This window comes from Agrilus planipennis, unplaced genomic scaffold (assembly GCF_000699045.2).
Source record: "Agrilus planipennis isolate EAB-ADULT unplaced genomic scaffold, Apla_2.0 scaffold21, whole genome shotgun sequence".
NCBI classification, from domain to species: domain Eukaryota; kingdom Metazoa; phylum Arthropoda; class Insecta; order Coleoptera; family Buprestidae; genus Agrilus; species Agrilus planipennis.
The window spans coordinates 1,679,842-1,706,772 of record NW_020439030.1 but is presented as its reverse complement, the minus strand read 5'-3'; the positions used below and the strand labels follow the sequence as shown (position 1 = coordinate 1,706,772).

Genomic DNA, 26,931 nt, shown 5'->3' with positions numbered 1-26,931 from the left:
GTTTATTTTTTCCCTTGGAATAAAGAAAAAATATTTTTTTCAACGTTAATTCCTTAGATAGTAAATAAGCAAGATATGCTTTAATAATATGCTGAACATTATAATTCCGCAAAAATTTAGTCTGGCAAAGGAACAGTTCTATTTTTGATGAAAAGTAAAACATTTAGAAGTACCTACTTTATATTAAATTGGCAGGTATTTGCTGTAATATTTAACCTGGGGCATATTCAGAATCCATGGGTGGTACCAAACATCGGTGGTTCACTCATAATTAATACAGACTTTCTAATATTATATCAGCAGCTAATAATATTATAATTATGATGTATAAATGTATTTTAAAGCAATCGACTACAAAAAGCAGTTAACTGTTCTATAGAAATAACAGATTTATCGTTTTTCTGGGAAAATTTTTTTAGCAAAAAGTTGAGATTTCTAATTGTACACGTGAATATCTCAGGTCGGCTCTAATTTACATGTTTCAAAACGTAGTGGAGAATTTAGAAAGTTCACTTGTTATTTGATCGACATTTTGACCCGAAAATGGAATTTAATTAGATAATTAATATTTTTTATTAATCCAAAACAAAATAATAATAATTAAGTAAGTAAATAAATAAAAACTTTTAAACTATGCAAAATAATTTTAGCAAAAATATGCACCACAACGTAAACAACTGACAAATTTCCAGGATGGACAATAATTCCATAAATTGCCCTATTTGTTTGATATGTTGATGTGTACTGGCGGTTTGAGTACATTTTCTATAAAAATACTCAACTTTATGAAATAGACGCTAAAAAATAATACAAAGTTTGTTGGAGAACGTCCCGTATAGCCCAAGAAGAGCACGCGACCGCAACGTCAATATTGCATCACACAACATAAACACAAAATTATCGCATGGAAACATCTGCATCGTAACGCGGCCTATTTAATTTTCAATTTTCATTGAGAAATAAATTAAAATTTCCAAGCGACGAAAACAAAATCCAGATATTCAAACAAGCATCTCAATACCGGTAGTAGTAATAAGTCGTTTGTTTGTACTTACGCGGCGATGCTCTTCGACAATGGCCAGCGCTCCATCGACGCCTGGTATTTCATATTTTCGATCTGCTTCTTGAGAGCGTCCTTATCCATCGCTGCAATAGAACTGGCGTCCATCGGGCGCGGTTACTAACGGCAACTTCACGCAAGCGTCGACGCGAAATTAGTTGCTAGCAGGAACGTCAGGTGGGGGAACAGTCGAATTAGCAGGAACGTCGTCCGTCAGCTGCTACTGCTTTCCTGCGAAACGAAGGAAAACGTTATACGAGGACAGTTTCATATGAAATTATGACTTAAATTGCTTTTTCGATTTAATTGGATCTCTTCAGCACGCCGAAGAATATAGACCGACTCTAGGTGCTGTCTTTAGACAGCGTTTTATGAATGACTGCAAATAGCGTAACGAATGCCATCTGTTGAATATCGCTACATGTTGTGAGACGGTTTTGACAGAATACTGACATCCAAGAACTTTTCAACTACATAACAGCACATCGTGCAAAGTCAGATACTAAGGTGGAAGGCCTGATTTGACCCCCTTTTTGACATCGTAGCAATGGGGTGGATGGTAATGATTGCGGTGAGAAAGATGAGTGAACGATTTTATTTGCGAAATCTTACTGTCCCAGCTTTTGTCTCAATTAACTAAAGAAACCATAGAGACAATTTATTGAAAGAATTTTCCTGCAAAAAAGAATTTTCTTGCGGAACATAATGCTCATAAAATCGTATACACCCAAAAGAACAAAGGTTATCTAATGATGAAAAGGTTAGCGATTTTACGGTCGGCATTATTTGAACAGGATTTGATAGCCCTAATCCAGGATTGCCTGACCTCACCCCATGTTTCTATTTATCAAACGTCAAAGGTAGAATACTTCGCTGCGGTTGTTGTTATTGAGATGTCTACTCATGAACAGTACCTTTATTTCTTTTACGCACATTAAATATATATATACAGAGTGTTTCTGAAATAAGTAGCAAGCTTTAGAAGGTGTTAACTAGATGCAATAGAGAATCGCTTGCTGAGTAAAGCAGCGTGGTTTAGGGACAAACAAATTCGTAAGAAAACCAGGTCAAGTTGTAATCGGAATCCGGCCCTGGACGTGAATTGTCAACGTATAGAGAAATCGCGAGAACAACTAACAAACTACATCCATGAAAAATGTAAACAGTAACGGTTGTAGTTAATGGTTATAACTGCCTGGTTGGAATTACATCTTTAATTCCTAAATTCCTGAGAGTGTTGAACTTTCTTTTAAGTCCGATGCTGGCAACATACTCAAATTCTGCTTGTCTGCATCTATTTCTGTTACACATCAATTGGTGTAATGTTATTTCTTTTTCTTTATTAGTGTCCGCTGCAATTCCTGCTTGACATTTTTTTTCTATGTTTACGATATTCCCTATGACGTCTGCCGTGAGTAAAAGTAGGCGTTGTGTCAATAACCGCTCTAGTCTAACTAGTTGAAAGAAGAAGGTAAATATGTCAGTTTCATTGAGGACTATGTCAATTTTGAATGTCCTAACTATACACATTGTTAATATCAAAGTTTAAAATTTTCGGTGGAGGCGCCGGTCATACTAAATTGCACGTAGGAATTCTGAGGGGACTCACAGCCTAAAGGTTCCTCATATTCGATTGTGGTGAAGACAAACAATTTAAATTTGTTACAGAAAAATTCCAAATAGAATTAAGATGAATATTAACGATTTTTATTTTTCTCTTTTTGTGCTATTTGACTATTTTTAATGCTAAATCTCAAACGCCTCAGCCTCCTCTTGAGATGAGACCAATAAATAGTGTCCGACCGAAAGTTCGGTTTCGGTATCGGTTTTGGCCGAGTTTCAGCAAAAAAACTAGTTTCGGTTTCGGCGGCAAACCTGCCGAAAGTACGACCGAAACCGAAACTGCGTTTGGGAGTTCTCGCGCTCTGCTCGGTCTTGTTCGGCGCGATAAATTCCATCCAAGCGAAGTATACTATACTTACTCAAATAAACATCTCACCTAATTTAACTATTTTTAAGGCGCAATTAAAGTATTTCCTTAAATGAGGGGTTGTTATGTTGATTTTGATTTGATTATCAATGAGTGAAAATGTCAAAGACTGCAGAGCTATGTGATTTAAAGATAAAAAAATAAAACTGACTGATTATAATAACGTTTTCTTTATTTTTCTCTCAAAGCATGATCCTTATAAGGAAGTTTCGGCTTCGGTTTCGGTTTCGGCTGAAACTGAGACCGTTGCCGAAATTCGGTTTCGGTTTCGGTCGTAAAAACCAGTTTCGGTCGGACACTACCAATAAAATAAGGCAGCAAGATTATTACTGTCTATATGTTACCTGGAAACATCAGAATCTGTAATGTAGTTATTGTTCATGTTACACATTATTTAATTATTTAGTTAGTAAGTATTTAATAATTCATCATAGTTTCGGGAAATTATAAATTAAATTTTGCGTGGGCATTTCAACGAAATGAAATAATGGAAAGGTAGGAAGTTTTGGTGCTGTATGTCTTATTACCCATTGTAATTTATTACCTCTAATAAATTTTTATCTGTAACGCTAATGTCGTAGAATAAGTACCGCCAATAAACGCTTTCATAATAATTCATTCTAATTACAGTAACATTGAAATTATTATCTGCGCGAACTCTTTTATCTGATGAGCAAGTGATTTACTTGCTGTAACTCTGTCATTTTCGGTTGTATTTGAATAATGCTTTGCTGGAAAAAAAGAAAATTTCTTTTTCAAAGTTTTGTGTCCTTTTTTTTCTATTCGAGAACCTGGTAAACAGAACAAGTTCATATAACCAATTGTGATGTGATTACTATAAATTAGTGGAACATTGAATATTACAGTTATTCAATTTTTGTCGTTGATTACTGTAGGTTTCTAATACGTATCGTCAATAAGTCTAAATGTAAAAATCTTGCAATGGGCAGTTTAATTAGTGATATTTTCCAAAAGACATATTCTTCTTGTAAAACTAGTCGTCGATGGTGTATATATGTTCATAAAAGTACCAACTGTATTCAATAATTTGTACACTTTGTATTTGTCATTAAATTAGGCAATTTTAATTGTGATAATTTGCATATTTATTCGATGAAATGAAGAACGTAATGGTGATATTTAGTGTTATAATATTAGGTAAGTTTTCATTTGTGTATTTAAACAAATTTAGTTTATACGTAAATGCTAACATTCTCTACAATAAATTAATTCAAGTAAAATGTAATCGTAAATGCAGATAATATGTACTTACATATTACTAGTTAACAAACGAATTTGCAAATTTTGCTTTTAAAGGTTCCAAACAACATACGTCACCGAAAATCCGTTTATCTTTTAGATTTGTTTAAAAGTTCGTCATTCATACACTATCTTTGTAATGCTACAACAAATATTTTATAAGGAACAAAAAAACAATAAATTATTCACTTAATTCAAGTTCCCGCAATAGGTATATTGATATTAGATACCCTTCATGCGTTATATGGAACTTAAAAACATTGTTGAAAACTAGGGGTTGCCCAAAAATAAACAAAAGTTGTTATCAATATGAAACATCATTAACATCATTAAAGACAGTACAACTGTAGGGATAGATATACAGGGGCAAAATATTACTATGCTTAGATTTGCAGATGATATAGCAGTATTAGCATCTAGCAAGGAGGAGTTAGAGATAGCTTTAAATGAAATGGAAACGGTATTGACAAAACAGTATTGTATGATAATAAATAAAAGTAAAACAAAAATACTGGTATGCAAGTGAAGAAAAAGTAAGGAAAGAGCGAAGATAAAGATGGGAGACGAAATATTTGAAGAAGTGGCTGATTTTAGGTATCTGGGAAGTCAGATAAGTCAGGACGGAAGGAGTAGTAGGGATATAAAGTATAAAGCAGAGGATAGCGCAGGGTTTACCGAGCGGCATGGCCTAGAGTCTAGAACATTGCTTAGCATTCGGGAGGACGCCGGTTCGATTCCGGGTCCGTCTGCCTTGGTCCAAGTTTTTCTGTGATTTCCTTGGATTACTTAGGCAAATGCTAAGGCAGTAATATTCCACTGATAATCTTTCACTCTCTTCTGTCTTCATTTCGTCCGTCTCATCTTTCTCACCCGAACCACCACCCACCCATTCCCACGATTTCTGAAAGCAGGCGGAAGAGGGCCTTTCGCCCTACCTTCCGGTATAGTCCGGAGGGACTGCCCGCCCACCAGCATTACTGGCTGGTGGGGATGAAACACCCAAAAGTTTCTTTTTTTTAGGGCTTAGTCGAGACTTCTATGCTCGCAAACGGTTAATTTAGAATTTCGAAAAAGTTTGTTAAAGGTGTATGTTTGAAGCGCGGAGTTGTACTGGTGGATAGAGAAGGCTAGAAAAGAAGAGATATTAGAAGGAAAGGAGAATAGAGAACTCTATGGAAGTCAATAAAAAATAGGCGAGATAGGTTGGTAGGACACCTTCTCAGGCATGAAGGTCTAATCAGAGACATATTAGAGGCAGAAATAGGAGTTAAGAGGAGTAGAGGTAGACATAGTTTAGACTATGTTCGCAATTAGTTAAGGATGTGGGATGTTCTAATTTTAAGGAAATGCGAATATTAGCTCAGAATAGGAAGGAGTGAAGGTGCGTTTCCTACCGGTCTTAAGACTGACGTTCTTATAATGATGATGATGATTAGTTTTTAAAATTTCCAAAGCTATGTGAGCAAACGTTGTCATGATGAAGCGGACTATTTTCCTTTTCACTGTATTTTGCAGTCGCTTTAGCTCTTGCGTGTAGAAGTGTTGGTTTCCTATAGTGTCCTTTGAGGAAAAGGTCGAACATAAACAACCCCATTGATGTTGAAAATGGAAAACGGCGTACACTTCAGATTTGATTTTATTTGCCGTGCTTCAGTGCGATGCGATGAAGCTTTCTGTAATAGGCTGATTGCAACTTTGTTTCAGGATCAATTTGTGCCTGCTCTATCAATTCCTCGCGTTCTCGACGGTTCTGCTTCTGTTCATTGAAAAGCGATCGTGGAACAAACTTGTGGCAACGAATTTTATGTTCAAATCTTCAGTAACGATTCTTTTTTATTGTTTTGGTTTGAACTCCTCCAATTCGTTGATTGGCCCGCAACGATTTGGTGCTCTTGTTGAATATATGTACCTGTTTATACTTAATTTACTTTTTCTAGCGATGTGCCCCTTCCAATGTCTTGATGCGCGCTGACAAAATCGTAGATAGGGAGAAAAAAGCTCGTTATACTCTCGACTCTTGTTCATTAAACATACTTTTTCATACAGTACCTGCCAAAAGTTTTGTTCAATCATGAACAGTAGTGCGAGTCGAAAACAAGTGTTAAAGCATTTAGTATATCTTCAAATATAAATAAACATCTCGTTGATATTTTCAGTAGTAATTGGTACCAATAACAGCACATTTGAGCAATGCAATTGTAGTGGATGAAATGGTCAATTTTTCCGTGCAGTACTGTACGGATTATACGCTCCTCACCGGTTCAGAGTTTGACCGAGAGTTGTCTCCTTTCTCTTCTGGCCTAGTGCTGTTCTTTTCCACTTTGTGCCGGTCAAACTGAAGGTCACATCGCTACAGAAACTAAACGAAGTATATGTTCTGAACCTTGACGAGAGACCTAAGCAGGACTTCTAATTGTACTGACATTCGGCTACTTTTAAGTCGGTCAAACCCTCTGAAATCTTATCTGGTTTATGTAGAGCATTAATGTCATAACTACTGCTTCTAGCTTTGTTTTCTATAGTAGAAAAGAAAGTTTGATGATAATACGTTGTTATCTGAAGTTTACCATTGCAAAACCTACGGTAGCATTGAAATGGGCTGTGATAATCGTTTATTAACGTTATTAGGTCCACAGAAAAATTTTCTCGTCTTGTTTTGGGCAACCCCTAGTATACCACTGGATGGTTTGGTAAACTGTAAGGCATGTTGTTCTCACAATTTTTGGTTTATTGACAATAAATTATTAGAAAATCATGTGGTTTGAATCGTATTGATGCAGCATTATACCATTCATTAATAAAGTAACCTTTTTCTCGTTTACTTTTAACTACTTTTGGTGTTTACTATCAGATAAATAACGAATTTTGACTATGCTGATAATCAGTTGCAGTTTCTTGCGTTATTGGATTTGGAAAAACAAAAATACGTACTTAGATAGATACATAGATTTGTATTTTTAGGTATTATTACTGTGCTCAATGCAAATATGGTGACAAAATTGGGCACACGAATTATTAATGGGACGGTAGTAACCAATCGCACAGAATTCGCTTATCAGGTAAGAAGAAAACAGTAGATAAAACGTTAGCAATGTCTCTCTTTCGAGTGCTTTAGAAACACCCTGTACGTTTGTCAGCAATTAATGAGAATTACTTAGTACCCGAAATCACGAGGTTTGTAGCGTCAACAGATTTAATTTTGTAACGTGCTGGATATCGAATATACAGGGTGTTTAACATGTACCCATTTCCTATAAAGGCTACATCAAGTAAATGACAGTATACAGTATAGTAGAATGCAGATTCGGGCTATAGGGCCGTGGTCTAAGTGAACTACAGTGTCCAGACGTTTCGTCAGCTACTGCGGCTGACATCCTCAGTGGTAGTGCTGCGTTGACAACGTGAACGTAGATTAAATCTCGAAGTCTCGAGAGCGAATCTTCATTCTACTAAGGATTCCGGCCGTGAAAGCCTTTGTTCTTATGTAGTATATAGTATTTGGTAACGTTTGACAAGGGTTTGGAAAATTGAATTTACTTATTTTAATTCCTTTAGGTATCGTTTAGAGTTAAATCATTAAACCATCACTTCTGTGCTGGAACAATAATCAGCGAAAGGGCAGTTTTGACGGCAGCCCACTGTTTTGAAACATATTCTGCCAATTCTGTGGTGGCTGTTGTAGGCGATTTGGACATATCCGCAACCTCCAGGGAAACCGTTCACATGGAGGTTGCCGCGATCTTGTCGCATGCAGACTACAATAGAACATCTATCGAAAATGATGTTGCAGTTGCCATGGTACCCGATACTTGACATAATTATTTATACTTATTTGGGTCAGGTTAGGAAGGCGAAGTCCACAATAAATTATTATCTAATTTAAAGTGAGTCGATTGAAAGTCTAACACTTTAAACCAGGAATGGCATGCGGCTCACCTTGAACATTTTTCAAGATGGAAGGAGTAGTAGAGATATAAAAGAAAGAATAGCGCAGGGTATAGTTATATCTTTAAAGATTGTTAGAGGGTATGTTACAGAGATAGAAAAGTGATACTTAGTTTGTATAAAAACCAACAGGCAGTTATAGATCTGGAGTAGCAACGTAGAGAAGTAAATATTAGAAAGGGATTCAGACAAGGATGCACACTGTTACCGCTACTTTTTTTTATCTATATACAGAAGACGCGATTAACATCATTAAAGACAGTGCAACTGTAGGAATAGATATACAGGAACAAAAGATTAGTATGCTCAGATTTGCAGATGATATAGCAGTATTAGCATCTAGCAAGGAGGAGTTAGAGATAGCTTTAAATAAAATGGGCGCAGTATTGCTGAAACAGTATTATATGAAAATAAATAAAAGTAAAACAAACATACTGATATACAAAGGAAGAAAAAGTAGAGAAAGAGCGAATATAAAGATAGGAGACGAAGGATTAGAAGAAGTGGCTGAATTTAGATATTTACGAAGACAAATAAGTCAGGAAGATAGGGGAGATAGGTTGTTAGGACACTTAGGCATAAACGTCTAGTCAGAGACACATTAGAAGCAAAAACAGGAGTTAAGAGGAGTAGAGGTAGATCTAGATTAGATTACTGTTCGCAAATAGTTAAGGATGTGGGATGTTGCAGTTTTAGGGAAATGCGAATGTTAGCTCAAGATAGGAAAAAGTGGAATTCTGTGTCTAACTAGGCTTAGGACTGAGAACCCTATGATGATGATTGTTATTATTATTATTGCCAAGGTAGTGGAAACCAATATATTTAAAGAATAGATTATTTGTGCAACCATTACATCTTCCATTATGCCAGCGAATGCAAAATTTCTCCAATAAGGGAAGATCGTGTGTGGGCGATCCAGTAAAATACTTTACCTTTTTATTTAGGATTTATTGTAGTCTTCGTCATCCTAAAGTGACTCTCTAATAAAGGAAATAGTAGCATATTTTAAAAAGTACATCATCTGCTTTTCCAGACTAAGGAAATTTTTAGTTGGACTTCAACTGTTAATTTTCTACCTCTTGCAAACAATACGCCACAGGGTGGTACCGAATGTTATATTTCGGGCTGGGGTTCTACTTATTATGTGAGGCACATTTTATTTATTCTGATGATTTAGTTAATTGTAAAGATATCATGATCATTGTTTGACGGTAAAATGTTTCCGTTCGGATCTTTATGGTGTCGTCATTAAGTCCTAGTCAAACTTCATCAGAGAAACTCCCTCTGCTGCTATTCTTAAGCATTTTTGTAACGTTGAAGAACCATAATATCCTTCAAGACAATGACCCAAGAACTTGAACGGAAACTTACGTACATACCTCTGCTTATCAATTATCAAATAATTTTATTTATCTTTAGTTTTAAGTTAACAACCTTTACCTCTCTTCAAACATGTACAATCATTTGATTTGCAAGACGTATAAAAGTAAGATGAGTTTTTTTATTTGAAGGAAGGACCTGCTTCGCCGAAACTTTTGTATGCCATTGTCCTTATTATTAACAAAACAGTGTGTAACAGTGTTTATGGAAACAAAATAACGGAAGATATGTTGTGTGCCGGATATTTGAATGGAACAGCTGATGCATGTAGTGTAAATATCTCTATTTTATTCTTGTTCATTTGATAAGATAGTTTTTAGAATAATTGCTTGTTTCGAAAATAGCAGAGCATTGAAAATTTACTCTAGGTATTAGGGCAAGGTCGCAGAACCGCCAGACAATAATTTCATAGAATACTGTTCTATAGTTCTTGCACTATAAAAATAATCATGTTACTGTGCTACTGACTCATAAAATCAAATTCAAATGATAACATTTCTGCATGTGCTTAGTTTAATGTAGTTTCTACTTTTGTTGTGTCTATTAAAGGGTGACTCTGGAGGACCATTAGTATGCGGTGGTGTCGTTGCGGGTATTGTTTCTTGGGGCTATGGATGCGCTCATGCGCCATATCCAGGAGTCTATACGGATGTTGCCTATTTCAAAAGTTGGATCGAGACCCAAATAGAGAACTACACGCCAGACAGTAGTCATTCTGCCAAACACTATTTTCATGTTCATATCGCGCTATTTTTAATTGTTTGTGTGATGCTCGCGAATAAATGAATTGATAAAATTTTTAGATATGAGAATGAAAATATTTGTTTTAGTAATAATATGTTTTTATATATTATATATAAGTAGTAGTAATATTTTGCATCCTTAAATCGTCTGTACGTTTTTTGCAACGATACCTGAAGTTGAATGAATTGCTAAGTAACTAATGGAATATCATTACAATAAGATACCAATAACAAAAATTATTCTAACGTTAAATAAGTATTTCCGTACGTGTCTTTATGAGAAATAATAACGAAATATAAGCCTAGAAATCATAGTACACTTGAAAAGCAAAATTTTCAAAGCATATGAAGTATTTCCATTAAAGTCTGCTTACGGAATATCATATTTGGACATTTTGACCACTCCTACTCTTGCGTCACAGCTGTCATCAGCTGTTGTTAGCCATCTTTGACAGCTGTCATCGCCGGCCACCATTTTGGTCTGTGCACCCTACCCCGATTGCTTCGCTGCTGTATCAGACTTCATTCGTGGACTTCAGCCGTCAGCCCTTCGCCATCATTGTGATTTACTCCACTACTACAAACATCCAAATGGCGGCCGACATTGACAGCTGTCAAAGATGGCCGATAACAGCTGATAGCTGACTAAAAACTTCGGCGTCGTTTTCCTACACTCAGAAGACTTACGGAGTTATAACATATTGAAACATAATATTGTCATTTCTGACAGAAGCTAGGGGTGCTGCTATTTTAAATTGAATTTAAAAATGTATACAAAAGAAACAAGTCTTGCTGGTCAGAATTCTGCCGTACTATACTTATGTTCATAACATCGTTCTCATCTTTAGAAGCCTTTTGTAAACCGTAAACCAATTAGACAAATACGCGAATTGTGTAACTACTATGGATTCAGTTTAATAAAAGTAATATGTGAAAGAGCTATCGTTTAAACAGCGGCGGTTCGAGAGAGATGTTGCGCAAATAAAAAAAAAATAAACAAACAAATGTAGGCTTTGCTACGAACGGCTTAAGTCCGCTGGATGGCTATGAGTTGCGCAAAAGCACAATGCGAGAATATAAGGGGACTGTCCAAGACAAGCCACGCCTATGATCATACTTCACCGTAAAGTCTGAAAATATACGCGGTATCAGCACCAGCTTTAAATGTAACATGCACACGCCAGTTTACTGCAGAAGAACAAAGAAAGAAGACAAGACCACAACAACACTAACCAAACTTTTTTGTACTGTAAGCTTATGGTCGTAAGGAATTAAATAAAAAAACATGGGGGTGGGGGTAGGGGGAATCGAAAGAGGGTAGGGGAGATAGAAAGAGGGTGGTCACCTGAGTAAAACCCCATAAAAAATTTGCGGCGGTCTCACCCCCATAAACAGTTGTGGGGGTTGAAAGTTGATTATTTTGACAATTTTCATACATTATAATTTAAATAAAATCAATATATTATATTCAAGTGGGTGGAGGGGGGGGGTCGAAAGAGGGTGGTCACTTGAACAAAACCCGATAACCTAACCTAACCTAACCTTCCCTATTGATAAAGATATTTAAATAATGTTTTATATAACTTTCTCAATATTTTTATGTATTTTTCATTAGTTTTACCTTTAAATATTGTTTAAGAATGACTATATAAATATTTACATGCCTAGAAATGTATAAACATTTGGATTTTTATTAACTTTGAACCCCCGTAACTTTTTGTGGGGGTGAGACCGCCATGAACTTTTTATGGTACAGTGGTGGGGGAAACCTCCTATTTTGATTTCCCCCCCCCCCCCGAAGGGCCATCATCTAGATCTTCACCAAAAACATCTTCTCTTGTTTATAGCAATGATAACCTGCAAAAAACATTAAAATTGTCTTGGGTTAGGTTGGGACTGGGTTATATTAGGTTAGGTTAGGTTCGGTTGTTTAGCATTGTGAACTGTACAGCGTTCTAAAATTTCAATGAAATCAAAGGTAAGTGCACTGATAGAGACCGTTACCATTTTCTTTTTATTTTTCAATCGTCTTTATCATCTTACTGTTGGTAAATAGAAAGGTGCAGCTTATCAGTGACGATATGATGGCTAATGGAAAGCAATCTCAATCGGGTTTAGATAAAGGAGTTATCAGATGTTTTTTATAGATTGCCACAGATTTCTGTCTAATAGTAACAAAAAATTGACATGGGTAGTTCAGTTGGTGATGTTTTACAACAATATAATCTTTTCGTAAACTTTAGATTTAATAGTCATTAATAGTACACATTCACAAGCATTCTTTTTAACAATTTGTACAATTCTAACTGTAATACTCCGATAAAATGAAGAATATAGTTGTGACGCTGATTATAGGTAAGATTTTTATTTGCGAATTGAAATAATTGTAAATAAAGCATTTATTATTAACTGTTTAATGTGTGGTAGACATAGTAAAAGTAAACAAACCAGAAACCTTTAATACAGTTTATATTAAAATTGTCATAATGGTGTTATAGATTATTCATTTATTGGAGAAAGTTATTTATTGTTTTGATATTTGTCCTGACAGTATTTCAAAAGGCAGACGTTTTTATTATTATTCTCGCTGTGTAGCGAATCCACTCATTTATCTTTGCTTTGTTCAATAGTAAGCGATAGATACACATTTTCTGTGATAAGAGATTTAGTCGTCAAGTAATATAAAATTTATGGCATTGTTAAGGATGAATCATATTTTCTTGCCCAAAATATATTTGTGTGAAATACGGAGTGTTTTGTGGTTAAAGTTATTTATTATTTAGTTTTTCTTTAATGATTAATTTAAATACTAATAGACAGTAAATATGTTAATTGGGTCAAAACGTTACACGTGTCAAACTTTTTCTGAATATCCTACATCAGTAGGATTCGAGAATAAAATAATCTAAAGTGGTTTGTATTCTGTCGAAACTGCCAGACGCGGATCGCGATTTCGATCTTTTTGGATCTCATCAGCGCTTCGCAGACAACTCCGACAGAACACAGACCAACTTTTCCCTGCTGTCTTAACAGCGCGTTTTAGAAAATACCACAAATGGCGTGGTGAACGCCATCTGTAGTACGATGCTACATTTTAGGATTATGTATGCTCCAACAAGGTCCATTTAAATATATGGACCTGCTGAAACGTGCCTATCACGTTGAGGTTAGCTACGCCGGGATTCGTTTCAGAAAGTAGATATCCATATATTTAAATGGACCTTGTTGGAGCATATGTAATCCTAAAATGTAGCATCGTACTACAGATAGCGTTCAACACGCCATTTGTGGTATTTTCTGATTCGAGAATGTTTTAGAATATTCTGGAAGGTTCAAGAACTTTCCCGAATGATAAATAGTTAGTCTCGATAAATTGCTAACACAAGAAATATTTCAGTACCAGAAAATACCAACTAGATATCGATACACTGTCTATACTTGGATAAAATATAAAGTGTTTCTAAAATTACCTGAATTTTTTTTAAACATATTTATATCTAATCTCATGGGTAACTGACAAACAATGAATAACTGCCACAGTTTTAGGAATACCGGCTTAATTCAAGTGCTTGTAGTAGGTAGGAAGGCTTTATGTACTTTTATCTTATCTAAAAATAATACATTGCCAGATACAAAACAATTACATGCGTTAACAGGTTAATGTTAATTGACAGCGAATTGTTCTGCATTCAATGACCGTCGCGTCGTGTCGGTAAGGCCGCTCACACATTTGGTCATTTGTGTCGTCAATAGACGCGGATACGCGTAGCTTTTATTGATCACCAGTCATCACTCGACATTCCGTGCTATTGTAAGACACTGGTGGTACAAAATAATTCGAAGTGGTCTGTATTCTGTCGAAACTGCCAGACGCGGATCGCGATTTTGATCTTTTTGGATCTCTTCAGCGCATCGCAGACAGCTCCGATAGAACACAGACCAACCTTTACCTGCTGTCTTAATAGCGCGTTTTTGATGTCTGTGTTCTGTCGGAGCTGCCTGCGACGCGCTGATGAGATCCAAAAAGATCGAAATCGCGATCCGCGTCTGGCAGTTTCGACAGAATACAGACCACTTCGAATAATTTTATTCGATTATGGTAACGTGCCTATCACGTTGAGGTTAGCTACGCCGGGATTCGTTTCAGCAAGTAGATATCCATATTTTAAAACGGACCTTGTTGGAACATACGTAATCCTCAAATGTAGCATCGTACTACAGATGGCGCTCACCACGCCATTTGTAGTATTTTTTAAAACACTGGTGGTCGTCACTTTTGATCAAATTTTTAAGTTAAGCCCGGTTTTTGGTCAATTTAAATTTTCAAAATGTTATCAATTAATTTTAAGTTGAATAAATGGTTCGTATAAAGAAAATCACTTTTATTGTGTCAAAACTGTTTCTGTTCAAACAGCGGCCAGCGAATGGTGTTAAGTTTGCAGCGGAAAAGGACTAGCTGCTTTAAGTTTTAAATAGCTAGAACAAACTGCTACCGCAGCTTGTGACCAGTAATGAGTGTGTTCCGAAATGTAACCCAGCATAATGACCAGTGCTGATGACGTAATGAATCGACGCCATACTGTTGATTCGTTCCGAAATATACTGGCCAGTGCATTGTCGTCAAATTGACGCCATATTGACAATAGTGTTTGTGCTCGTTTACAATAATTTTGCTCTGAAAGTTATTTAAGTTTGTTACAATAAAAAATTCCTCAAAGGCTGATGCACACACGCCCGTTTGATGTACTACTACATCACATTTGTCTCACCAGTACAATATGGTGGCACACCAGTACAATATGGCGTCGATTTATGACGTCATCAGCACTGGCCAGTATGTTGGGTTATATTTCGGAACACTCCCTATATATGGTCCGCCATCATTCAAACTGCATACGAAGTTTGTTCAAAAAGTAACGCGAATTTAAGTTTTTTCAAAACTTATTTATTTATTCATCAATATCTATTTTGTTCCTTTCAAAATCATCCCCAGCAGATATTATGCACTTGTCCCAACGTTTTTTTTTCAATCCTCGAACCACACCAAACCATTTTTTGTGCTCTTGTTCAGCTCCTCCTTCGGTGCCGTCTTTATCTCTTCAATCGTAGAGTAGCGTCGTGCTTTCATGGATCTCTTCAGTTACGGGAACAAGAAAAAGTCACAGGGGGCCAGATCGGCGGAATACGGTGGCTGCGGCATTGTTAGTTTATTGTTTTTGGCCACAAATTCGCGCACAAGCAACGATGTGTGAACAGGAGCGTTATCATAGTGCAGAACCCGTAGGAAAAATTTCCATTCTATTTCCATTACGAAAATGCCATTTAATTACCACTGATAATAATTAATGGTAATAAATGGAGAATTGCCAATGGGATGAATGGAATTTCCACTAGAATTCAAGTGGAAATCCCATTCCCGAACTCAATGGGATTTCCGTTACGTTCCATTTCTGAACCCAATGGAAATCCTAGTGTCAATTTTTTTTTTTTACCTTTAATTATTGTTAGTGGTAATTAAATGACATTCGTTTTAATCAAGATGAAATATGAGGTTTTCTTTTTTCAACTTGCTTTGACAATCACATTAACTTCACCATGTTTTTCTCCATTTATTTCAATAAGTTTTAATCATCTCAAACCAGATGTTCTCCATTTTTAGGTACCTAATTGTTTTTCCATTTATATTGAATGGTTTTAAATAGAATTTATAAATTTTGCATTGGTTCCCACTGAAAATCAATGGAAATTTTTCCTATGTAAATATTAATGGAATTATTATAAATGGAAACAATTATTTTTCTATTTATGCCAAATGGGTTTGAATGGAATTTACAAATTTTCCATTGATTCCCATTGAAGTTCAATGGAAATTTTTCCTACGGGAAGTCAATTTTTGTTTTTCTACAAATCCGATCTTTTCTGGCTGGATTGCTTCGCGCAAATTGCAGATAATATTCCTTATTGACTATTCTACCCTATGGCAAGAACTCATGATGCACCAAGCCCTTGCAATAAAAAAAAACTGTAAGCAAAACCTTCACATTCGTGCTAACTTGGCATGCTTTTTTCGGTCTTGGCTCATACGACAGCTTCCATTGGGATGATTGAGTTTTAGTTTCTACGTCATAATCATAAACCCATGATTCGTCACCAGTTATGACCCTCTGGAGCAAATTTGGGTCCTCGCGGACGGAGTCCTTCGAAAATCGAATATACGTAACCCGTGGAAATTCAAAATTCGCGATAGTTTTGAACAGACCTTGTACAGAGCACTGCCTCCAGTCGCTTCTAGGGCAACCCAGGAGATAACGAACTTAGTTAATAGGTCTGTGCAACTATCTAGTATTAAACCTGCAACATGATATAATTTGACAAGGAGATACCTTTACAAAGCCTTATCAAAATATAGGAAGAACATGACTTTTACAAAGGTAAATGAAAATTTACTGTTGTGATGTCAACTTATTACCAGTATTTGGTAAAAAATCAGTTGACTTGGATGGATTTAGTTCTTGACTAGTAATTTATTGAATGTAGTAGACGTAATTGGCGATTTCGATCTTATTTCAATTCATCAGTACGCTGCAGGTAGTGTGGATGAAATACTACATACTACACACTTAATTTTTAGTATATTTTAATGTACTTGCGCGTATTACTATTAAATTTATAATTTTAGGAATTTTTACTATTGCAAATACAAGTGGTGCTACTAAAGGGGATACACGAATTGTTAATGGAACAGTCGTAGCCAATCGCGCACAATTCCCTTATCAGGTAAATGAGAAAATTAAATTTACTGTTTCCTGTTAACTTGCTTTCCAAACACCCTGTATATTTTCATAAAGTGCAGGACATCAGATATTTAATGTGTGTTACTTTCATAAAAGGAAGCAAGCACTTTTCATTTTAGTTCAGGAAGTGGCTGAATGTCGACTGGTGGAATGGTCTCTTTAGGGATATCTACTACGTTGAATTTTTGTCATTATTGTCATTGTTTATGCAAGCGCGGTGGATTTATTCTTTTATATTAATTTGAAAATTAATTCCCAATTTCTTTTTCACTATAACCTCACATTAATGGAATTTTTTTTTGTTGCTGGTGTCACACTCTCTTTTATTTAAGTGAATACCGTCCAAATTCGGAAAATAAGCCGCACATTAGCAGCTGACAAATGTCAGATACAGACCAGATTCGCGTTCGATAAACATACAAAATGGGTGATCTTTACAACATTCAATTAACGGTAATGGCCAAGGGGTATCGATGGTTGTCTACCAAAACTAAAAAAAAACTTGGGAGTTTCATTCCCACCAGCCGGTAAAGCTGGTGGACGGGCAAACCTTCGGGACTACGCCGGAAGCTAAGGGGGAAGGCGCTCTTCAACTTCCTTTCAGGAATCGTGGGGATGGGTGGGTGATGGTTCAGGTGAGAAAGATGAGACGGACGAAATGAAGACAGAAGAGAATGAAAGATTATCTGTAGAATATTACTGCCCCAGCATTTGCCTATGTCATCCAAGGAAACCACCGAAAAATTTGGACCAAGGCAGACGTACCTACTCAGAATCGAACCGGCGTCCTCCCAAATACTAAGCAATGGTCTAAACGTCTAGACCATGCCGCACGGATCGTCTATCTTGCAGGCGATTCCGACCTCTATACTCGACTGACGCTACATATTTTTTTCTTTAGTTATGTTTATTTTTATTTTCGAATTTGGACAGAATTCTTATAAGTAATTCTACCGGGGGTCATTTAGCCACAGCGCAGCGTCTTGTTTTATTGAAAGCAAAGTACAATACAATTTACTGTATGACACCTACAGTGAGTTCTACTTTCTTATTATTTCCCAACAGGTTTCGCTGAGAGTCAAATCAGCAAATTTTCATTTTTGTGGCGGAACAATTATAGCTCAAGGGGTAATTCTGACCGCAGCCCATTGTTTTAAAGAACATCCTGTCAGTTCTGTGGTGGCAGTTGTAGGTGATTTGGACATATCCCAGACCTCTCGACAAACCGTTCGAATGGAACTTGCGCAGGTCAAAATACACCCAAAGCACAACTCGACATCGTTCGAAAATGATGTTGCTGTTGCCTTGGTACGTGACAATTGACAGAGAAATAATTGGGGTCAATTTAGGAAGGCGATTTCCTCAATAACTTTATTACTGGAATAAAAGGGAGCTAATAAATATTTTATTGTGGACGTTTTCAAAATTATTATTATTTTTTTAAATAGGTTTAATAATTGCAAGCTCATATGAAGAATTTTGGTCTAGGGAGAGGTCATAATGTAGATATTTACTTGTGTCATTAGAATTTTTAGTTTTCCCAAAGAAGCACATGATATAAGAACAAAGGCTTTCACGGCCGGAATCCATAGTAGAATGAAGATTCGGGCTATAGGGCCGTGGTCTAAGTCGCTGTTGAGACTTCGAGATATAATCTACGTTCACGTTGTCAACGTAACACTACCGCTGAGGATGTCAGCCCTATAGCCCGAATCTTCATTCTACTAAACACATGATAAATAATACTTGACTAGTAATTTTCGTCTATATCTCGTTAGCAAATAAACTTAAGCAAATCCATTCAAAAGAGTATGAAATTTTCTGTATCAATCAAAATTGTATAAACAAATTGATGTAGTTACTCCAAAAAAAATATATATTACATTAAAAATCGTGAAGAAAATCCAACCTTTATATAGAAAATGTTGTATTTTTCTTAATGGACTAGACAAGATTTTTTGTTCATGAGATGCAGATGAAATATTTTGTGACTCTGTCAATGATTTCCTATGCTTTTCTTATGGAGAACTAAAAGGTGCAATGAACCACAAGTGAATAAGAATATATACATATTACAGCTCTCCTTGAACCAGAGTTTTTGACGTGACAACGTCTTATAATTCGATGGAGCCGGCTGCACGTACGAAAAAACATGACTCATGCGGCGTTACCTCGCTCTGAGGCGTTCCATTTAAGGCTTGAAGTGCAAGCGAGAGCGCGGAACGAGCGACAAATAGGCACAATCGGCCTCCGCGTTCAGCAGCGTTCGGCATCTGTCTCTCTCCTACTTGAGTGAGCGATGCGTCCGCGTGGACAGCTGCTATACAATAATACATTTCCATTTACCTCTTTTTCTATATCTATACAAAATATCCATCAAACAAATAAAATTAAAATTTTCTTTTGAAAAATGAAACCATTCCTTCACTATTTTCTTATGACGTTGTCACGTTCAACTAAACCGACCGATTTTTCTCATATGTACTTGCAACTTACAAATTTGAATCAGCCTAATTGACGACCCTCCCCCAATTAACCATTCACCACTCTGAATATAAATTTTACTTACTTTTAGTCAGAAATTCATTATTGTTATCGTGTTATCAATATATCGTTTTTGTCTATAATCTAATGTGATTTTTGATCTATTGGTTAAACTCCCCTTTATGTAAGTAGGTTTAATAAGAACGTGAAAGGGACTGATTGATTGAAAAGAAAAATTAAAAATAGCTCTATTTAGTCCAGTAATTTATAGCGTACTTTGTCTTCTCAAGCTGACTCCGATGTAGACAAAACGGTGGACATTTTTAAAACATAATATCTTCTACTTTTCCAGACTAAGAAAAACTTTACTTGGTCTTCTACTGTTAATTTTCTACCTCTTGCAAGCATTACTCCAATGGTTGGCACGGAATGTTATATATCAGGCTGGGGTTCTATTTATTTCGTAAGACATATTTTCTATCTTCTAATAATTAAAGATTAATTGTAAGGCTTTCGCGACAATTACTTAACAGTACTTATAGCGTCGGTGTCGTTATTCTCTTTATCAGAAAAAGCCCTGATGGTGTTAGTTGCGCACATTTTAGAAACGTCTATGTTAAAGTCAGGTATAGAAACAGAAAATTTGCAAGATAGGTTGTTTGGAATATTTAATGATTGTAGGTAGATTTTATGCTTTGGTATGTATTTGTAATTGTAATTGTTATCGGGTTGTGCTTCGAACTAACGATGGGAAAATCCAATCATTCACTTATCTAGGAAACGGTCTGAAAACGTGTACGTACAGGTCCACTACCCTGGAAAGTACACGTAGTCATATTCTTAGAATAGGTGGGTTGTTCCTCTCCACGTTACATTCCAAAATTATTGAACCTTAACTTTTTGAACACGCCCATCAAGCATCAGTACTCTCTTTTACAATAAATTTAGACAGAACCTATCAGTAACTTACCGAGCGGCATGGTCTAGAGGTCTAGACCATTGCTTAGCATTCGGGAGGACGCCGGTTCGATTCCGGTGCCTTGGTTCAAGTTTTTCTGTGGTTTCCTTGGATCACTTTGGCAAATGCTGAGGCAGTAATATTCTTTCACTCTCTTCTGTCTTCATTTCGTCCGTCTCATCCTTCTCACCCAAACCACTACCCACCCATTCCTACGATTCCTGAAAGCAGGCTGAAGAGGGCCTTCCGCCCTACCTTCCGGCACAGTCCGGAGGGACTGCCCGCCCACCAGCATTACTGGAATGAAACACCCAAAAGTTTTAAGTTTTATCAGTAACTTTAACAATACAGAACCTTTCAGTAACTTGACCAAATCAGAACAACATTTTATTCATATTCAGTATTTAATAGTATAATATTTTATGTTATTTGTTTTCGAATTAGTTTTTAAATAAACTAAGATCAAGTGTTGGTAAAGAAGTATTTTTTCGAAACGTACTCAATCCAAATTCATCAAATAACGCGATTTATACTTATGAAAAATATCGATGATCAAAGCCAGATCTAGACCAAGACTATCCCAGGCTTGGTATTGATCTTGGTTTTAATTATTTTGCATTGGTCTTGCATTTTCGTAAGACTGAGACTAATTTAAGTCAACCACTTGTCTCTGCTAAATTCCTACTAGGTACGAGTATAACTACCGTTACTGTGGACAAAAACTAATTTTGATTGGTTGCGTATCAAGGATTTTAGAAATTTAATTCATCTGTTTTGTTTAAAGAGAGGACCTGCTTCCTCAAAACTATTGTATGCAATGGTCCCCATTGTTGACAGAGGTACATGTACATTTGCTTATGGAGGTAGACTGACCGAAGACATGCTATGCGCTGGTTACATAGAAGGAACCGCTGATGCATGTAATGTATGTAGTTATTACTCTTTCATTTTCATTCACATTATACTGACGATTCAATAATGTTTAACATAATTGTTACTAAAGGATTTTTATTCGTTAACCCAAAAGAAGCATTGAAAATTTGTCGTTAGTAAAATGACAAATATTAGTCCTACATATGCCCCTGACATTATTACTCACCAAATATAATGACATCTTCGGGAGTTGAATTTGCACTTTCATTGTCGCTTATTTCAATTATTCCTAAGTATACTATTCCAATTTATTGCGGATTTTGCCAATTTTGATCGCTCCAACTATATCTACATTTATGAAGTAATCAGTACATTTAAATAATTTGACAAATCGAAGCAAATTCACTAATTGAAATTAAACATTTTCGGAAACAAAATTCAATGAAAAGAAAATTCATTTGTCGAATTTTTTACCCACTACAAACTACATCAACGTATGGAGATTTAACGTGCGCCTCTTTACCACGCATGGTAAATTCACACGTCAAACCAACACAGCTGAGCCATGTTGGTACGAAAAAGGACTTCCTGGGGTCTCCCCTCCGTCAGATGGATTGGTCCCAGGAAGCCACCGATGCGGTGTCTGAGGGTTAACGAGGCGAGTAACCCCCAACTTCGGACCTATCTAGACCCTTAAGCGTTCAATGCAGGGACTACACAACGAACCGGGCGATCCGATGCACAGCCCCCTAACCCAGCATGCGGGCTTGTCCCAGCTGCCACCTCGAGCCCAACACCAATTGGCAGGGCAAGAATCGAAGCTAGACTCCTGTGGGCTCCCCGCCTCCCGAGTACCGGTATAGGCTTTCCGGTCGCCATCAGCTACTGCGGAGCACCCCTCGCTGGGTGACATCCGTTTTGCTGTACTCTCGCTATCACCGGACATCCTTCAGCCTTCCTGGCTCGCCCGAGCTACTGCGCTTTTCGCATCTACTCTGCTTTCACCATACAGTGTGCAGCCCCCCTAAACGGTCAGGCTGCACACCCGATCCACATAATGCCACCGGCATTTCACTATGCTTCACGTCGTAACCCCTCTAGTGGGTCAGGTTACCCTCAACTCTGTGACCCCGTCTGATGCCGCACCGAGAGAGCCTCCCTTTCGACTCGGCAGGCTTAATTGCAGGGGGTGAGCCGAGGCCCCCGCGTTAGCCTACCTCGTCTGTGCTGGGTTTACGTCGCGTTCGACCGCCAGCTGCCGCGTACTTTCCCCTCGGGGCTTCCGCGGCGCCCTCTGGCACACCGGACGGGTGCTTCCGGACCTTCGCTCGTGTCCGTCGGCTGCTTCCCACAATCACCTTGCTTCCGGATGCCCGGGGGTCCTTTAGCTTCGCCATAACATGTGTATGGGTACTGAGCCCCCCCACCGCGACAAGGTGAGAACCCTGGGGGGGTCAAACTACATCAGGTTAATGAGGGAAAATTGTTGCTGTTGTTGCTGACCACTAAGCTACGGGAGATGACAACAGCGACATTGGTGCATAAAGCCAAAAGTCCCGGGTTCGATTCCCGACGAGGGTGTGACAACAGCAACAATTTTCCCTCATTAACCTGATGTAGTTTGTAGTGGCTAAAAAAATCGACAAATGAATTTTCATATTAAAAACTAACCACTTCTAAAAGTGTTTTAATGGAAACATCTACGAAATTATAACAATTATGAATAGGAACTAGAAAATAGAAAAGTGAAATGTTTTTTAAATCTGGCTCTTGCATTCGCATATTCCCTCACACCTTTTAAATATATGTACTCTGAATTTTTGTTGCATTCATTAAAGGGTGATTCTGGAGGTCCATTAGCATGTGACGGTGCTGTTGCGGGTATTGTTTCTTGGGGATATGGTTGCGCGTTTGCACTATTTCCAGGAGTCTATACAGATGTTGCCTATTTTAAAAATTGGATAGAGGCCCAAATAGAGAACTATGTACCCAATAGCGGCCACTCTACTACACATTATTTACAAATAAACATGGTGTTATTTTTAATTCTTTGTGTGATGTTGACAAAATAAATGATTTGATAAAATATTTTAAGTAAATATGTCTTTATATGTATAGTTGTAGGTATGTTTATATTTTGTACCGTTTATAAGTTCCTGGCTATGATACTTGAAGATTATTTTCTATGAATTAATAACTTTTAGATTATTATATGTAATAAAATGTCGTCAAAAGGGAAGTTTATTTACTAAAGAATTTAGCACGTGTCTTTAAGGGAGTTGTAGTCCTTTAATCCCCTATAGAACAATGTGGAAGTGGAGACTAAAATCAGAGATAACATCTGAATTTTGTAACATCCTAACCTCAAGTTCAACTTTCGATCCTTCTGTGAACATCTGAAAATGGAAGGACAAAATATGTATCTTAACATAAAAATTTGAATGATGCTAATTGTTTGGTTTTGAGCGTTTGGAATTGGAATATTTGGATAAGTGCTAGAGTTTTTCTGAGCCCACATTGAGTGCGCCATTGAAGAATACATTGAAAATGATGACTTTTTTGTGATTCTTTTTTCAGCACTACATAGTAGTGTTGAGAGGGCAACCGAAAAAGAACGCACCACCTAATATGACAGGCAGAAAATTAAACCTACTTGGGTAATCTTGACTTGTTGGTTGGGGCAATTAGAATGAGGCTAGATTATAATTCAGTAATAAAAGATACCTCGGAAATTTCTACTTTTTAGGTAATTTTGACCTTTTATTTCACGAATTTATGTTCTCAAAAAAGAAAAAGATAGTGACGAAGTAAATTTAAGTCTAATAACCGAAAAATATAAGCCAAAATGTTTTTTTTTAATATTTGCCAGGTTTTACATTTAGACAGTAAAAGGGGAAGGTTAAATTAAAAATGAGGCATGAATGAAATAACAATAAATACGGACTTACAAACAGCACTAAATTATGGGAATAACGCTAATTTATGAGTTAGAACTCAAAAATAAACTTCAAAATTACAGAGCTATAAAACTTAATTTACGCTGAATTATTTAGACAAAGACTTAAGAAAGAATTAGGAGATAAAAGGTACTAGGAGAAACGCAGGTGGGATACAGAAGAAACAAAACGAAAGAGACATGGTACTAATGGAAAATCTTGGAAAATCTAGAAATAAACAACAAATTAAGGGAAAAGATAAGAGGAATGTACCAAGAAACTTACTTTAAGATAGAAACCAAAGAGGAAGAATCCATTTCTAATTCGGTAGAGAACATATTAAATGAATATATATAAGTTAAGGATAATGTACCATTGAATATTTAAACTTCAGAATATAAAATTACAAGGGAAAGATGAAAAAGAAAAATACAACGTGCAATTATACAACACGCTACTGAAGTGAAACTTCTTCAAACACAGGGCTTAACGAATTAGTTTAATGGTATTATTTGTACACTATGAATTTAAATTTTACACAATACATGCCGGAGTTGCCTGTAACGAACGTTGCATTGAAGCGCGCTCACGGCTCAAGCGATCCCCGCTACGAACTCGACTACGTGGCCGAGTAGAGGGGGAACATCCGTTGCATGATTTTGTTACATAGNGGCTGGTTTAAGTTGTCTTATAATAACAACATCAGGAAGTACACTTGTTGATATGTGGCAATGTAAAAGATTTCATTGAAATGACGACATAAGGGCAAGGGTACTATTAATATAAGCTTTTTCATTTCATCGAGAATAAACGAATTTACCTTATTCAGCCCCCACAAGATTGATTTAATAGTAAGTTTATACATGTGACAGGTTCGCCCCTGAAGAAGAACCATATGCAAAATCCTCATTTTAGTATCACCACATTTTTGGTGGGATTTTCATAAGAAATATACGGGGAAATCCTTATATCGGCATACCCCTCATTAGCCACATGAGGCCCGCACACCTTTGTGAACAGTTTGTTTAATCACTTTCTTTGTGTTAAAAATTGTTCGAAAAATTAAATTTAAAAGGATTGTTTGTAAATAGTTATGCAACACATCGTACACTTCAGCATAATAAATTTCTGATACTAACTACGTAATACTATTTTTCCCTATGCTGACAGCATTCACAATTTCTTTTACATATAATATTATTGCAGATGTTAGACATGGACCTTATTAAGGTATTTTCTTGCCCATCTGAATTGCAAACGAGGCACAGATACGTGAATGGCGTGAAAACTGAATAAATAACAGCAGAAAATACCAATAGATGGCGACATACTGTCATATAACTAGTTTTAAATGTGTCCTGGTAAAGGAAATAAGAGATAATATTTCTAATCGTTTGAATTGTTGAGTTGTAGATCGGTATTATATAAACAGGCTTCTATAGAACATCTTTGGTTTGGGCAGCGATTTTCCTGGGAGGCATGCCCTAGAGCCGCATTTTTGTTGTTGAACCCTTTTTGACCCACCCTTTTTTGGTGGAACCCCATCTCGACAAAAAAGTAAACTGATAATACTTTAATGTGTAAGACTCTTGACACCTTATAGTGTAGGTACATGTTGTAAGATTCAATTTGAATTTTCAATCCAAAATCTTGATTGTACGTATTTAATGTGCGTATTTTAACTTATAATAGCATTAAAATTACGTTTAATGTTCGATAATTCATTTGTAGAATTAATAGAAAAACGGCTGTTTCTGCTATGATTCATAATACATAAATTATATTACACATTTGTTCATATTGCAATATATGCAGAGGGCATCAGTAAGTAGGGGTAGTACATTGCTGATAGTGATGATTTACTTGACACATTACCATTTATTATAATTTAGCTGATTTTGTTACATAACAACTCGCATGAAACGAACTTACCCTACCGTACGTAAAGAAGTTTCACTTCAAAAAAAGGTAAATTTCTTTTAATGGAAAGAGGATGAACAATTAAGAACTAGAGATGGAAATTGGAAAAAAATGGAAAGTTTAACTAAAGATACTATGGAAAGAAAAAAAATTAGAAACCTAAAATTCGCACAGGATAATAAGAGAATATGAAAAGAAGGGCAAGAAAAACCACATTATTTTCATCTTTCAAGATGAAACCGCAATAAAAAAAAATTAATTAATTTCAACAGCAAGATTTAGACTGGAGAGTGAGAATAAGACGGCAAGGTACTGGGAGTAAGAAGAGAAGAAAATATGTAAGTTGTGTATGTTGGAACCTCTTGAGAATATCTTTGAGAGATGTGGAATAACAAGAAATGAGACAAAGAAGTAGGAAGATACTGATGGACTAAAAAGGATGAGAGAAATATTATGGAAGAGAAAAATAGCAGAAAAGCAAGAAGAAAGAAAATGTTTAGTTCGAAAAATTGAGGTATCTATAGGAGGCGGTTTTTGTAGGTATAAACAGAAAATTAGATGCGCGAATGACTGTATAAGAAGTTCCTT

General features: G+C 36.4%; 3 protein-coding genes across 7 annotated transcripts in view; 2 read left to right on the top strand and 1 right to left on the bottom strand.

Moving 5' to 3' along the window:
- LOC108740987 (guanine nucleotide-binding protein subunit gamma-e) overlaps positions 1-26,931 on the bottom strand; it is a 65,332-nt gene that overhangs the window by 38,015 nt on the left and 386 nt on the right. Inside the window, exon 2 of the mRNA XM_018475542.2 lies at positions 1,056-1,291. Within this exon, the coding sequence (XP_018331044.1) occupies positions 1,056-1,168 (113 nt within the window). The 5' untranslated portion in view covers positions 1,169-1,291. The remainder of the gene's footprint in view (positions 1-1,055; positions 1,292-26,931) is intronic.
- Positions 3,679-11,438, top strand: LOC108740960 (trypsin alpha-3). 4 transcript variants are annotated; one of them, XM_018475509.1, is made up of 6 exons: positions 3,686-4,208; positions 7,272-7,369; positions 7,866-8,108; positions 9,289-9,399; positions 9,767-9,907; positions 10,185-11,438. In XM_018475509.1, exons 1-6 carry the CDS (start codon positions 4,169-4,171, stop codon positions 10,419-10,421), a joined length of 870 nt encoding a protein of 289 aa, XP_018331011.1. In that variant the 5' UTR covers positions 3,686-4,168; the 3' UTR covers positions 10,422-11,438. The 4 variants fall into 4 exon arrangements, with proteins under 4 accessions (XP_018331035.1, XP_018331011.1, XP_018331018.1 ...); XM_018475516.1 differs by having other exon boundaries at positions 7,196-7,369; XM_018475525.1 differs by lacking the exon at positions 9,289-9,399.
- LOC108740949 (trypsin alpha-3-like) lies at positions 12,237-23,586 on the top strand. 2 transcript variants are annotated; one of them, XM_018475497.2, is made up of 6 exons: positions 12,237-12,733; positions 17,058-17,155; positions 18,238-18,480; positions 20,009-20,119; positions 21,399-21,539; positions 23,326-23,586. In XM_018475497.2, the coding sequence occupies exons 1-6, from the start codon at positions 12,703-12,705 to the stop codon at positions 23,557-23,559; spliced, it is 858 nt and encodes a 285-aa protein (XP_018330999.1). In that variant the 5' UTR covers positions 12,237-12,702; the 3' UTR covers positions 23,560-23,586. The 2 variants fall into 2 exon arrangements, with proteins under 2 accessions (XP_018330999.1, XP_018330992.1); XM_018475490.2 differs by lacking the exon at positions 12,237-12,733 and adding an exon at positions 13,837-13,956.